Raw genomic sequence first — 14800 nt, forward strand, 5'->3', positions numbered from 1 at the left:
CAAACAAAAACGATTCCATTGCTCCTTATGTCTCTTGCTATGAGTTTTCTTGTCATTTATAAAATAAGAATTTAGGGCTGGATTTAATGTTGTAAATTTAATCCAATTGCCTCATAATACAGATTAAAAAAAACAGAAATGACTTAACCAAATCACACAGATTTTTAATGGCAGGACAAAGCACTAAAGATGGACAGTCCCACCAACCTAATCTGAGTGCCTTCATTCTCTAGAGGTTTGATTCAAGGTATTTGGTAAAACAGGCAATCAGGAGACAAGCCCAAACACAGGGGAAAAAACCCAAAAAACAATTTTTACGATTCTCAGGATGAAGAGGCAGCAAAAGACAGGAAAACAATGTAAACCTATTTTCCAGATACATCTAAAGACCTCCTGTAAGAAATAATGCCAGGCTAATATGTTATTCTAACACAGTGACCATCACAGATGGGACCATTAAGCTGGGGTTGGGTATTTAGTTTTTAAAAATTCTTTTGGGCTTGTCAATCTTAGAAATAAATGATGCTTTCACTGCTCTGCTGTCCTTCTAATAGGTACAAGGGAAAAATATCTATTTAATTAGGTACAGAGGTGTCCCAGGTAGGTGGGGAATGATGGGAATGCAGTTATGATCAACCAAGGATCGTATTTAACTCTGAAACTCATTAGGTAACTATTATACGCTGAGCTTGTTTCCTTCACTATAAAATGGGATTGTAATTTCAGATTCTAAGCAGTTAGCTCAAATGAAATACTGCAGAGGTATAGAGCAATATGGTATGGCACAAAGCAAAAAGTGCTCTGCAAATGAAGAGAGGGTACTAAATATTAGGGAATTTCTGAACAGAAATTTTAATTTTTTACTGTACCATGTCAAGGTGTGTTTTGGAGAAACCATTTTTCCAGTATTAAAGTCTACATCAGAAGGGATTTAAGTGAACAAAGATCAGAAAAACATTAGGTTAAAAAAAATTAACCGTTTTAACTTCAAATTTTCTCAGACCTTTGAATATAATGTACACCATGAACTCCCAAGACCGAAGGACAAGTGGGCAGCACTTACCGAGATTATACAACCGAACCCTTTCCACATGGGGGCAACTGTCCATAGAATATTCTCAGTGAGCAGTGTTCCACAGAACACACTTTAGGAAAAAATACTATCATTACATAGTCTTCCATGATTCCTATTGTTTGCTTGGATACAAAATCATACGACACTTTTGCTATAAAAGGAATTTTTCCCACAAAGATAAATGTTTGTAAACTTTTTAAAGGCTGTCTATTCCAGGTCTAAAATAACATGATTCCAAACCACTAACATATCCTCTTTCCAAAAGGCTATTATGAATGCTTCATCATCAGGACAGAGAGTAAGTCCTTCAAGTTTTGTACACTTCATTTGACTCCTGTCTCAGGTAAGGATACATGTTACAACTGACTGAAGCTCTTCCCTGATGGTCCAGCAACACAGTTTTCTTGTTCTCTGGGCCAGCCGGAATGAAAGGAAAACATCTGCCATGCATAATTTTATTGTTTCTCTAACACTGAATCCCAAACAAAATTTTGCACCTGATTAACACAAAATTTTGAAATAAGAGGCAACAACCCGAGATGGAAATGGTATTAGAAAAACATGGACTCCTGAAACTACTATAATGTTCTATGTCAATTATACCTCAATTTGAAAAACAAAAGAAAAAAAAAACATGGCAACGTTCTTAAATATTAACATCAGCTAAAATACTGAATGGGAAATGGTTGTAGGATTTAAATCTAATACTACCTATTTTTATAGTGCTTACACAAATGTTATAAAGAATCTGGTAGAAACTGGTGGCGATGGCATCAAGTCCTTCACCAGTTCCTGAATCCTGTCTTACAGCTGGTAGGATCACAAGGTTTGACAATAGACTGCATGGACCAAGACCGGTCCAGTTTTCTGAGCAGTGAGTAATAAATCTGTCTACAGATTACACCTAAGAGTTCATTTTACAACTCTTTACTAGTTGATCAAAGCTGCAGACATGCATTTGTAAGTTGTGTGCATGCGTGATGGTTTTCATGCTCTCAGAGTTTCCCCTCTGACCAGTTAAACGGGATTAAAATGCTCAGACTTTATGCTACATCATAGACAGTCTCTTCTAGGGAAAGAACAGAAATGTGCTATGCAAGGCTGCGGGGGCTGGCAACGTAAGGTGGGGGAATAAGGCTCCTTACTAATGAACAGGCTGACAGTGAGCAACCTGACATCTATGTGGAACATGATTTGAAAACATTTAAAACCAAGACCACCCATAGTTTCTCCCAGGGCTGTATCATAAAACCCCAAAGTACTTCAACCAACTCCTGGTGCTTCCCATCTTAAGGAAGCTTACATATTATAGCGCCAGGCATTGCAACAGTGGCTGGAACACCTATACCTTCACCTGAAATGTTCATCTCTTCCCCCAACCTCTGGAAGAATAAGGTTAATTACTGGGAGACTCAGATTCTCCAAAAGGTATTCATACTAAGTCTCGCTGGTAAATAATAGGCATTTTCTAACAGCTCTTAGAAACTGGCAAGGGAACAGAAGCGCATTTCTACCTACCCACAAACTCAGCCACCTTCACACATCTTCATCGACAGAGACATCAACAGCAACAGTGATTATAGACATAAAGAACAAGTGAGGCAAAGGCAAAAGCAGTGAGGAGGCAATGGCGCTTTCATTATACTCGTACCGACGCTTCAGTCCCTTTTAGTTATCCCCAACTCAGCCCTTAGGCCATGATTTTTGCTGTAGAGAACTCAGATGTGATGTAGCTGCTCCGTCAATACTGGGAATGGTTTCTAATCAATTTAAACTGCACACAGTACTTTAATAGAACAAGAAGTTTATTACTCCCACTCAGTAGTTCCTGGGGGCTTTGATGTTAAGTCATACATAATTCGAGAAATACCAGGAATCTTCTTAATCTCAGTGACCATCTTTAACACCACCTGTTATAAAACAAAGATTATAATTACGAGAGCCAGGATCCACTGCAGTCCAACAGATCTAGAAGACTTGCATTTACAATTTGAAATTTAAATGTGATCTCTTTTTTATTATGGTCCTCGATGTTTACGGGATGATCTCTAATTAATTTTAGGTAGTGAACCTATTTCCCTCTATATTTAAGTGACAAACTGAGTACTATTCAAAGTACGGTCCACAAACAGGTGCCAGCCTGCAAGTTATGTTTGTTACTGGTCCATAACAAGTGTTTAGAAATATTTACAGGAATCTGGCATTGCTATGGCATCTAAACATGATTTTATGTGTTTAAACAAACACTTTACAAATTATCTGTGGCTTAAACATAACAACTCTGAGGCTACCAAGGTGGCGTATAATGCACTGTAATAAACAACTACTGCCAAGTGTATAGGAGAAGAAGAAGGCCTGGTCACTTGACTGAACAGAGATTTGGCAAATTTCAGGGGACGGGAAAACAAACTCTAAGACACATTCCCCAGCCCAGTTATGCAGCTATACCCAGAGCCTTGCATTAGAGCAGCAGTCCAACTAAGCAAGACTCACTGTGATTTTCATTTACTATTATTATTATTTTTTTTTAATTTATTGGGGTGACAATTGTTAGTAAAATTACATAGATTTCAGGTGTGCAACTCTGTATCACATCATCCATAAATCACACTGTGTGTTCACCACCCAGAGTCAGCTCCCCTTCCATCACCATACATTTGATCCCCCTCACCCTCATCCCCCACCCCCCAACCCCTTTACCTTCTGGTAACCACCAAATTACGTTCCCCAGATTAATTTTCAAGCCCGTGGCCATCCTATGGTCACCGATTGCCCTCCAATCCCCTCACCCTCCCCCCCACCCTCTACCCCTCCCGCCCATCTAGCAACCTCATTTACTATTAAGCAAATATCTCCTTTGGAACACTGATGGAGAGATAATAGGAGAGGAAGATGGTGAGCAAAAATGGAATTGCTAGTAGGCAGAGCATTAAGCAATTCATGGGTTTCTGGCCATAATTCCATCAATTCTCATCCTTATTTCTAATAAACTTTTCTTCATTCCTAGATTATCTTCTTTAAGAACACTATTTATAAAGTAGAGATTGGTTAGTGAAATTAAGGTAAAATTACAGATTAGAGTTGGTTATTCTCCACATAGTAATCAGACATCTAGAGAGATATAATAAATTTAAGGCATTTTTCTACTACAGTGTATGAAATAATCATGTGGAGATTAAAAAAAAAAAAGAGCCTATCTTATGAACTGAAAACCAACCCCAAAAATATCAACATTGTCATAGCCTATTCCATTCACCATATCATAAAATGTATGAAGTACTGAAAGTATGCATCAGAAAAAAATGCATTAAGTTACCTCTACTGGGATCTCATTGCCAGGTGTTGCAGGTATACCAGTCATGAAATCACTAGTAATAAAGGTTCGAATAACCACAGATCTCTGGCATGAAGGCTGCTTCTGAAGTGGGTCCCGATCAAAATGCAATGGTGTCAAAATCACTGGCATCTGACTGATTTTCCCAGAATATCCTAGAGAAAGGAAGTTAACATGTAGAACCAGTCGCGACCCATGGAAAAGGACAGACAGACACTCAGCTCAATGAAATCTTCCCAGACAATTCCTAAAATCACACACACACACACACACCAGTTAAGACAGTCATCGTGTACTGTTTCCAGCTACTCTATTTTCAGTAAACTCAATCACAAACACAAGTCACAGAATCTGCTGACTGCAATGTATGTTACAATGATGTTTTTAATTTATATTTATAAATACAAACACATATTTATTTATAAATATAAATATTTAAATTTATAAACATTTATAAATATTTAGATTTACAAATATTTAAATTTATAAACATCTATAAATATATATTTATATATATGTATTTATGTATATAAAGTCTATTCTGGTCATTGATGGAAGTTATGGTCTATACTGCAAACACTGAATTAGCAAATACTGAACCACTGCCCCTAGAGGAAATACAGAGTTAGGTTCTTGCAAGTCTCTACTCAAAACTTTTTCAACAACCAATCAGTACATAACCTTGTTTTATGTATTTTTAAAGACACCTTATTTAATATTTATTGTAGATTCACTAACATTGAACTCACGGCCAACAGGCCTGAATGAAGTCTATCTAACCCGTGTATCTTCTCTGTAGGACAGAGCACAGCCTTCCTGTGCTTAAAAACATGGACGGCACCTCAGCGCTACGCTTGGGGGACATTTTAAACAGTGAAACCACCAACATAAGCAGAAAACTGCAAGAAATATGGCACTAAATAGACTATAAAAAGAACATTTGTTTACAGTTAGAGAACTGAAACAAGAAGGCTGAGTACTGTCTTACTGAACCTCAGCTGGGAACACGCAAGTTAGGCAACTCAAATATTTTGCAACTCTGCACATGTCCACAAATGTCCAAAGGGTGAATAAATTTTATATGGAAGGCAATATGCTAGAACTATCCACAGAATTGAATAAAAATGAAAGCATCTAAAAATTAAAAGTTGCATCCTCCTGAGAAATAATAAATAATACTAGATGTGATAAAAAAAAATATGGTGAATATTTAAATTTAAAAATAAATATTACAGTAAAAGACACGTTGCCATTAACCCTCTGAAAACACTCCCCCTCTTTTCAAACACATCCTATCGTTCTTACCACTTTCTGAAGCAGTTCTGTAAGTCCCCTTTCTTTAGTTGCGCTGTCATGGCTGTCTCAACGTCCTGAATCGATTTAAAACGTTTACCTTTCACGGTCATTTTGACTTTGAGGAAGAGCCAGAAGTTGCACGGTGCCAGATCCGTTGAATAAGGTGGATGAGGACACACCATAATGTTTTTGACAGAAACTGCCATACCAGAAGCGATGTGTGACATCGAGTACTGTCATGATGGAGGATGAAACCATCTGCCCATTTTGTGTTAATGCACTGTTCGTGACCCGTGATTTACGGCACACTTTAAAACACACGTCCTCTCAACCTCAGCTCACACCCAACTCACTGCACGGAACAAGCTGAAACTTGTCACACACTGTTACTAAGGTTCCATGTCCTGCTTCCCGTATTGAAGATCCCTGCCCTTTCCAAGTTGGATGGCACCTAGCAGCAGCATATTTGCTGATCACAACGGAAAGGATCCGTGTCATACATGGATTCTGGTGCGGCAATTTCTTTTTTTTTTTCAATTGGGGAAGGGGAACAGGACTTTATTGGGGAACAGTGTGTACTTCCAGGGCTTTTTCCAAGTCAAGTTGTTGTCCTTTCAGTCTTAGTTGTGGAGGGTGCAGCTCAGCTCCAGGTCCAGTTGCCGTTGTTAGTTGCAGGGGGCGCAACCCACCATCCCTTGTGGGACTCGAGGAATTGAACCAGCAACCTTGTGGTTGAGAGCCCACTGGCCCATGCGGGAATCGAACCAGCAGCCTTTGGTGTTAGGAGCACGGAGCTCCAACCTCCTGAGCCACCAGGCCGGCCCCCTGATGCAGCAACTTCTATTAAATAAAAACATTATAGTGTGTCCTCATCCACCTTATTCACTGGATCTGACACCGTGTGACTTCTGGCTCTTCCTCAAAGTCAAAATGACCATGAAAGGTAAATATTTTGAATCAATTCAAGACATCAAGGCAGCCACGACAGCGCAATTAGACACTCACGAAAAAGGACTTACAGAACTGCTTCAGAAAGTGGTAAGAACGATGGGATATGTTCAAAGCAAGGGGGATTAATGGCAATGTGTCTTTTACTGTAATAAATTTTTTTTATTTCAACATTCACCCTATTGTTTGATCAAAGCCCATAATGCCAAGCTTCCAAATTCTAGTTACAGTATGCAGTGATAAACAAAATGAACTTACCAGACTCTCTGAGAATGTTCTGGGCTTCAAAATCAGCTTGGCGTAAAGTACTGAGCACCCCTGTTGTCAAGAAAGTGGGAGTAACATCTGTAGGAGGCTCTTTAACTGGTGGGCCAAATATATAGACAACTCTAGAAGGGGAGAGGTGAAAATTACACGGAAATTAGTATGAGAAGCAAGGAACATAGAATAACATTCTTTCCATTTACTCTTAGATACCTGTCCTACCCACTTCAAATCTCCAAATGGGTAGGTTAAGATATAAAATTATAGATGGTCTATGTTCTATGTACTTTCCTTAAAGTGTATTCTCTGGAATACTAGTATCTCATAAAGTGCAAAAACATATGGGATTATCACAATCCTCTTTTCATATAATGTACTGGGTTGAAGAGTGTCCCCAAAACTTCGTATCCATCTGGAATCTCTGGGTGAAAATAGGATCTTTGCAGCCGTAATCAAGTTAAGATATAGTCATAATGGATGAGGGTGGGAGTTAATCCAATGACTGGGTATCTTTCTAAGAAGAGAGAAATTTTGGGACAAAAACACAGAGGGAAGAGGGCCATGTGAAAATGAAGACAGACATTGGAGTTATATTTCCACAAGCCAAGGACCGCCAGCAAACACCAGAAAGTAGGAAGAGGCAAGAAACAATCTTCCCTAGAGCCTTCATAGAGAGCATGGCCCTGCTAACACCTTGATTTCAGACTTCTAGCCTCCAGAACTGTACAGCTCTGCTATTTTAAGCCTCCCAGTAGTTTGTGGTAACTTGTTATGGTAGCCCTAGGATATTAATACACGTAAACCTGAGGAAACACTGGGTTGAACAAATAAGTAGGTTGTTGTTATGAAAAAACTTCAGAAATTGTAATCTGCTAATATGCACTAGAAACCTCCAAGATGAGACTGCACTGAATTTCCCAAAGTTATTTGACCACTCAATCTTTTTTTCACTTTGGAAAATGCTGATCCCAAAGATTCTCATTCCCACTTTATTAAAAATGTCACCAAAATTTGGTGTCCTACTATTACTATTTCCTCCCAAAAGGAATAACTCACTACTGCTTTAAGTAAATATGTTTGAAAGATGTGAAGATATAGTACAGCAGTTGTTAATAAAAGTAGGGTCTGGAACTTAGCTTGAGGAAATTCAGATCAAACAACTCAAGAGGAATCTTACCACTGGTTTGGAGGATCTGTTCCACAACCTTAACCCTGAAAACAAGAGGCATCAGGATAGCGATATGAGTGCCACCCAGCTCTCCCCACTCCACTCCAGCCAGCAGGCAGTATCCCTTTCCCTTAGCCCTATCTGTCTTTAACAAAGACAATAAATCTCCATGGGCAACTACCATGGTGAAGTCTAATAATGTTTTTCCTTTCTCCTTAATATGTACTTGGAATAAAACATACAGAAGAAAACAGCATCAGATCAAAACTACCACTACTTCACTGCCTCCTTTCAAACATACTGCATTGGGAAGAAGGTTTTTGTCCCACAGAAAGCAAGCCACACTTTACTACACACCATAGTTCCTAGAGCTCAAAAAAGATCCTTAGAGGAAAAAGCAACCAGGCAAGAGAATGTCATGAACTTGTTTGTGTCTTATTTCTTACAAACAAGAGCGGTCATAAAATGTACAAGGATAGGCAGTCTTCCACATGGAACAGAACAACTGGACCAGTCCCACTCTGTACAAAGATTTCATCATGCAAATTGGGGCGGGGAGGGACTGGCAAAAATGGAAAACAGCTTTTAAATTTATTTTCAATTCCCAAAAAGGAGCTTGGCAAAGACATTTAAAATTCACCAAGACTCTTTTAAGGATTTGCTAGGTTCATATTTTAAAATGCAGTTTTTGTTGCTTAGTTAGATTTTTTTTTTCCTTTGGGGGAAGTGAGGAAGGGTTGGGAAATGAGGGAGAGAAAAACAGATAGACAAGAAAAAACAGGCAGAGATAACAACACATAAAAGAACAGAGATAAACTTTAAACAAGGGTGAGTGCCCTTTGGCAAAAGAAAAATACAGCGAGAGAGAGATGAAACTGTAAGAATCTGTAAGAAATGTTGTAAAACATACTAATTATATAGTAAAAACAGTGGAGTCAAACTTAGGGAAAGGGAATATTCTGTATGACGTAAAAGGTTTATTTAAGTATTAGCATTATTCAGAAGATAACTTACGAACTATAATTTATTTTAACCAAAACAATGATCTCCATTACAAATTTACCATTAGTTATTAATAATTCACTTTGTTCAATGTACTAAAGATGCTTCTGTTTTTGTGGGCCTCCGGTTCATCTGAGTAAGCCTTTTAACGGGCATATTCCCACTGGCAAAAACATGGCTTCCCTGTGACTCCTCACCTTGAAGGCCACACCAGGAGGCAGGCAGAGAACTATACACACCTTGCTAGGTGAGCACCAGTGGGTAGGTTTCTAATTTCTGCAGCAAATTGAAGTAAACAAACGTCAAATAATTATTTTGGTTGTTCACTACCTAATACCCACCAAAAAAAAAAACTAGAAAAGATGAACAACTGTGAAATCAGAATATTAATGAGCAATTAAGTTGAGATTTTTGAACTGTATGTAGCATAATGCAAATGAACATTAAAGAGATTATAAACCAGCTGTTGATATAGCCAACCTAAAAAATTAATGTGCAAATTAAAGGAAAGGTGAATTTGAAAAACTAAATTCAAAATAAATTATACATGTAGTAATTTTAATGATATCTTGCATATGCCTTTCTTTGATTTCCCCTGGGATTATTATTAAATTAACCAAGTCCCTATTGGTAATTCTCTAACTCTTAGATATTTTTTTCAATTCTTTTGGAATAAAACATGTTACCATAAAGTTAGTGTAAGCTGCCAATTTGGAAGACACATCTTAAAACTACATTTAGTATTTTATACTAAAATAAAAATCCTTCCATTTTTCTTTTAAACAAAACAATTTAAAATAAGCAGATGATTACAAAACTGTGACCTAAGTGCATACCTATATCTATACTTGCACCTTTTGGTCTTTCAACAGCAGAAAGACCTTTAAAAACACATCCTTCCATTACACCTCACCCCCTGCACCCATTGCAGAACACACCTGTTAATGTTGTGACACATGCGAGGTATAAGCCTAGCCAGGAAAATAAGAGATTCCCAGTCAGGCTCATCTTTACTGGAGATTCCACACACGTAACTGTAGGAACGACAGTCACCCTGGAAATAAAAATACAATCAATAATTTGTAATGGTTTTATAGAAGTCAAAGATGGATTGGAAAACATTTCATGCATAGTGACACCATTAGTAGTATATTTTCAACAAAAACTTGTTCAAATAAAAGTATATATCAGTATTTCTCTGATATAAATAAATCCTAAATTTAAATCTCATGTTAAATTCTACCTGTATCAGTTCAGGCATAAAAAAGGCGTCATGGTAATTTCAAAACTTTATTCAACACATGCCAGAGGCCCACTGGGATTTCATTCCAAGTATCTGCCCAACTGAGGATAGCCCGCACACTTAATTTGGCAGATAAGATCTGCCCATATTCATTAGGCGAATGAAGGATGCTTAAGTCGGAGATGAAAAAGTAATTTCATAAATATTCACTTATCAATTTGTTTAAAAATGGGCTTAGAAAGTAAATAAAACTGGTTAATAATATTGATTCCCTTTTCCTTTGTCCTGTTTAATCCAAGTAATTTGCTTTTTTTAAAAAAATCAAATTAAACTAAAAAGCAATTTTAAAACATTCATTAGATACTTAATAACCAGTAACTGAGAAAACAAGAATGCTAATTTGATAATATCTATCAAAGTTCATAATGTACAAGATTTTCATCCAGGAAATGATCTTACAGAAGCACATGAATAACTGCTTAAAGAAATAAAATACTACTTGCTGAAATGCCTATAATAGTGAAATACTGAAAAAAGTTTAAATGTCCATATATAGGGGAAAGATTAATTGAAGCATTGTATAACAATATATGAAATGTAAGGCAGCAGTTAATAATAATCTACTTGCAATAGTGTGAAAAGATAAGTTAATGATGTACTGTTTAAAAAAGGTGACAGTGCATCTAATTCCCTTTTCTTTTTAAAACTAAGGTCATATACAATGCAACTGGAGAGCAAGACTAGGGAAAATTATTTTTAAATGTACTGCATTTTTATTTATTTTTCTTACAAGTATGGTTTTTTTGGTATTTAGAAAATAAACTTTACTGCTATACTAACCGTGAATTATGATTTTACTTGGGCTTCAAAAGCTCTCCAAAGGCCTCAAACACTAGAAGAAAGTTAATCATCTAACAAAAGAAACTTTAATTTTGATGGGAAGAGTAGTGGAACCTGAATAAGCTTCATTTTTTTTTTTAAAAAGTCACTATCCAACAAATTTAGGAAAAGTACATTTATTAAGTTTCAGATAAATAACATTTAAAACAGTTCATTTCTTTCCACACATACTACTACTCTAAGAGGCAATTATAAACACATTAACCAAATAACTGGACTCATACCATTTTGAGCTAAATTACTGACACCTTTTCTAGGTTTCATTTAATTATAAACTCTAAAAACAGAAAAGAAACCTTCCACTTATCTACTTTCTCAAGCTATTTTTCCCCAGAAACTCACTGGTGAATCATATAAAGGAGAACTTAATATAATCTAATTATAAATAGCGTTTGAAAAGTGAGAACTGTATTATCCTCACTTGCTTTTACAGTTAGAAAGACACAATAAAGAAATACAACATGTTAGTTGTACATTATCACAGCTAAAAGAAAGAGGACACATTGAAGAAACAGAGCACTAGTTTAAGAAATACACAAGCTAAGAAGAAGACCTGCATGATATAACATGTTCATCTGGGGGCCATCTTGCAATTAGAATTCTAAAGCCACCGTATATTTCACACTGAGAAGGATAAACGAGGACATGATCTTTTGGTACCTACCCTTCAAGGCAGAAGCCAGCCAGCCAACCCCATAGCAAATCATTCTTTGAATTTTTACTTTTGATTAGAGATGACAGATGTTCCAAAACTACAAAATCTCAGCCTGAATATTTAGTCCCTAAAATCCAATTCACTCCATAAACATTCTATAAAACTCTTTCTTTTTACACTTCGAAAATCGGTGTATATACTTTCATATTTCATTTTCCTAAGTCATTCCTATTTCAATATAGTGGAAAGAACAAACTGCAGAAAATGTTGTCTCACTCAGGTCAATGATTCCACACAACTCACCTGCACACCTACAGTTTTAATTGGCAGCAAGAAGGCATTCAATGAATGCAGACTTGTAATTTGCATCAGCTTCTCCTGATCCTCTTCTGTCGTACAGGCTTTGACTCTTTGTAATAGTGTATGCGGCTGAGAAAACCAGAGATATTTCTTAGGATTTCAGGAAATAAGGTACTCACTTTTTTGGTATCTATTACTATCTTACATATCTATTCTTACTGTTTTATAGCAACAGATTCTATTTGCTATTTCTCTTTGACTTGTGTGTGCTATGCAGTATATCAGAATTTTATTCCTGAGAGCTAGGCCTATGAGAAGTTAAACATCAAGATAACAAATACAGATTAGATGTAATCCTCTGTCACAAGCATGGGACATACCTCACACGAGTCAAACCTTCTCCTTATCTCTAATAAAACTTTTTGCCATAACGTCAATTTTGTCTGAAAACAATCCACCTACTTCTTTTGGTTTATTTGACTAGTATATATTTTTCCATTCTTTTACCTCTTCTATCCCTAGGTAAAGAGACTATAGTTAGTTTTACTTTTCAATCTAGTTTGACAATTTATGTCTTAATTAGTCCTTTTAATTAATTGTGGGTTAACGATATGGTTGGATTTCATTCTACCATTTCATTCAGTACTTTCTTTTTGTCCCACTTTTTATATTTCTTTCTCCTTTCTTACACTCTTCTGAACTGATTTCTCTCAGCTCATTTATTTCCCCCTTGCTGGTTTTGAAGTTAAACGCTCTACTTTTATTCTTTTAAGAATTCCCTTGTGTTAACATGGATACTTAACAAAAGAGAATCAATCTCTGTGATCTCCTGGCAAACAATACTAGCATCTTTAAATGCTTTAACACCAATCAATCCCCTTGTGGTTTACATGCTATTTTAGCTATATAGCATAATATTTCTTAAACACCAAAAATTATAGATTATTTTTATTAAATAATCTATGTTTGCTTCAATTTTACCCATTTAATATTTTTTTTAGTTTACCATTCTTTCTTCCATCTCAGACCTATCTCCAAGGATCCTTCTGCTTCTCCTAAAGTCAGCGGTTCTCAAGCCTAGCTGCACAAACTACTTGGTATGTTCAGGTTCCACCACAGATTAAATAAAAAATTCTAGGGAGAAGGTACCGAAGCATAGTATACTGCAAAAGCTTCCCCAGGCGACTCTAATACACAACCAGGTTTGAGAAACACTGAATTACTTAGGTCCTTTAAATAGTGGAGTGTTAACAGTAAATTCTGTTTATCTGAAAATGTCTCTAAGAGTATTTTGCCCTAATTCTTAGAAGACAAGTTATCTGTTCACTATTGTTCACAATTATTTTTCTTGGCACTCTGAAGTCTTCCCTTCTAGGTAATCAATCTTTTCTCTGCAGCTGCTTTGTGTTTGGCAGCCTGCAGTTCTGCTAGGTATGCCAACTAGGTGTCCAATTCCTTTCTTTATCCTGATAGAGATGTGTTATGTTTCCTGAATCTTAGGCATGGTGTCTTTAACCAGTGTGGAGGAATTCAAACACTTTTTTCTATCATCTCCTTCTGGACATATGTTCAAGTTGACTTTCTCATTCTATCTTAATCTCTTCTATCCGTATTTTCTCTTTGATGCTTTGTTCAGATTTCTGGATAATTTAACATGTCTTTGAGTTCACAAATTCTTTTTTTAGCTGATTTTAATTTCAGTTATTTTTATTTCTAGAACTTTATTTTTTTTCAAAGTTGCCCAGCGATTTTGATAGTTTCTTATCATATACTTTACTCTTATTGTCAATTGCTTTTTAATTCTATGTACTTTATATTGTCAATCTGCTAATCTCAGTATTTGAAGTGTTTGAGGGTTATGTTCTGCTAGTTTCCACTAGCTCTCATTCATGGTTCCTTACTTCTATACATATTTTGTAATTTTTCACTGTGAGCTCATATTAGTTGGAACTATATCTGTGGGAATCCTTTGAGGCCTGTCTGAAAATACTCCAAAGAGAATTTACACTGCTTCTTTCCTGACACCTGGAAGCACTACCAATCAAGCTCCACATTAAATCTCAGAATTCTTAGCTTGTGGTTTTTCAGACCACACAGATTATGAATTTAGGCACCAAATCTACAGAAGGACTGGAAGACTTCTCCATTCATCCTCAATTTGGACCTAGAACACCCTTTCATATTTAGCATTTTTAAGGATTCAGGTATCTAATCTACTGTATGTCTGGAAAGAGAAGTCCACATTTAAGTGTCTCTGTAGAATATTTTCTTCATAGTCATTGCAAAGATTAATTACTCTGAATTTTCAATGAAACCCTAATAAATTCATTATAAATACTGGAGTACAACAAGAATCCGTTTAATTTCTTGTACTGATTGGCTGTGTCTGTCTAAAGCTCTCATAATATACAAATTCAGTGTAAATTATTACCTTTTTAACACTTGCAGAAAAATCAGCTACTATTTTCAAAATATTGTTGGTTTCAGGAAAGTCCTTACAAATATAAGGTTCTTCAGCACATATTACTCTGATTGCCAGGCCAGGACCTAAAGAGAAGAGTAACAATGATATTTAGTATAAATTTACATTTAATATAAAAATTTAATATGTAATT

At 36.3% G+C, this 14800-nt stretch overlaps 1 protein-coding gene across 2 annotated transcripts in view; it reads right to left on the reverse strand.

Moving 5' to 3' along the window:
• Positions 1-2862: 2862 nt before the first annotated feature.
• The window catches only part of GMPS (guanine monophosphate synthase), a 54232-nt gene continuing 42294 nt past the window's right edge, over positions 2863-14800 (reverse strand). For both annotated transcript variants that reach the window (XM_033132324.1, XM_033132333.1), the window contains 6 exons: positions 14617-14732; positions 12189-12314; positions 10026-10141; positions 6912-7042; positions 4392-4564; positions 2863-2985 (listed from right to left, as the gene is read on the reverse strand). In XM_033132324.1, the coding sequence (XP_032988215.1) occupies positions 2884-2985; positions 4392-4564; positions 6912-7042; positions 10026-10141; positions 12189-12314; positions 14617-14732 (764 nt within the window). In that variant the 3' untranslated portion in view covers positions 2863-2883. The remainder of the gene's footprint in view (positions 2986-4391; positions 4565-6911; positions 7043-10025; positions 10142-12188; positions 12315-14616; positions 14733-14800) is intronic.

This window comes from Rhinolophus ferrumequinum, chromosome 2 (assembly GCF_004115265.2).
Source record: "Rhinolophus ferrumequinum isolate MPI-CBG mRhiFer1 chromosome 2, mRhiFer1_v1.p, whole genome shotgun sequence".
NCBI classification, from domain to species: Eukaryota; Metazoa; Chordata; class Mammalia; order Chiroptera; family Rhinolophidae; genus Rhinolophus; species Rhinolophus ferrumequinum.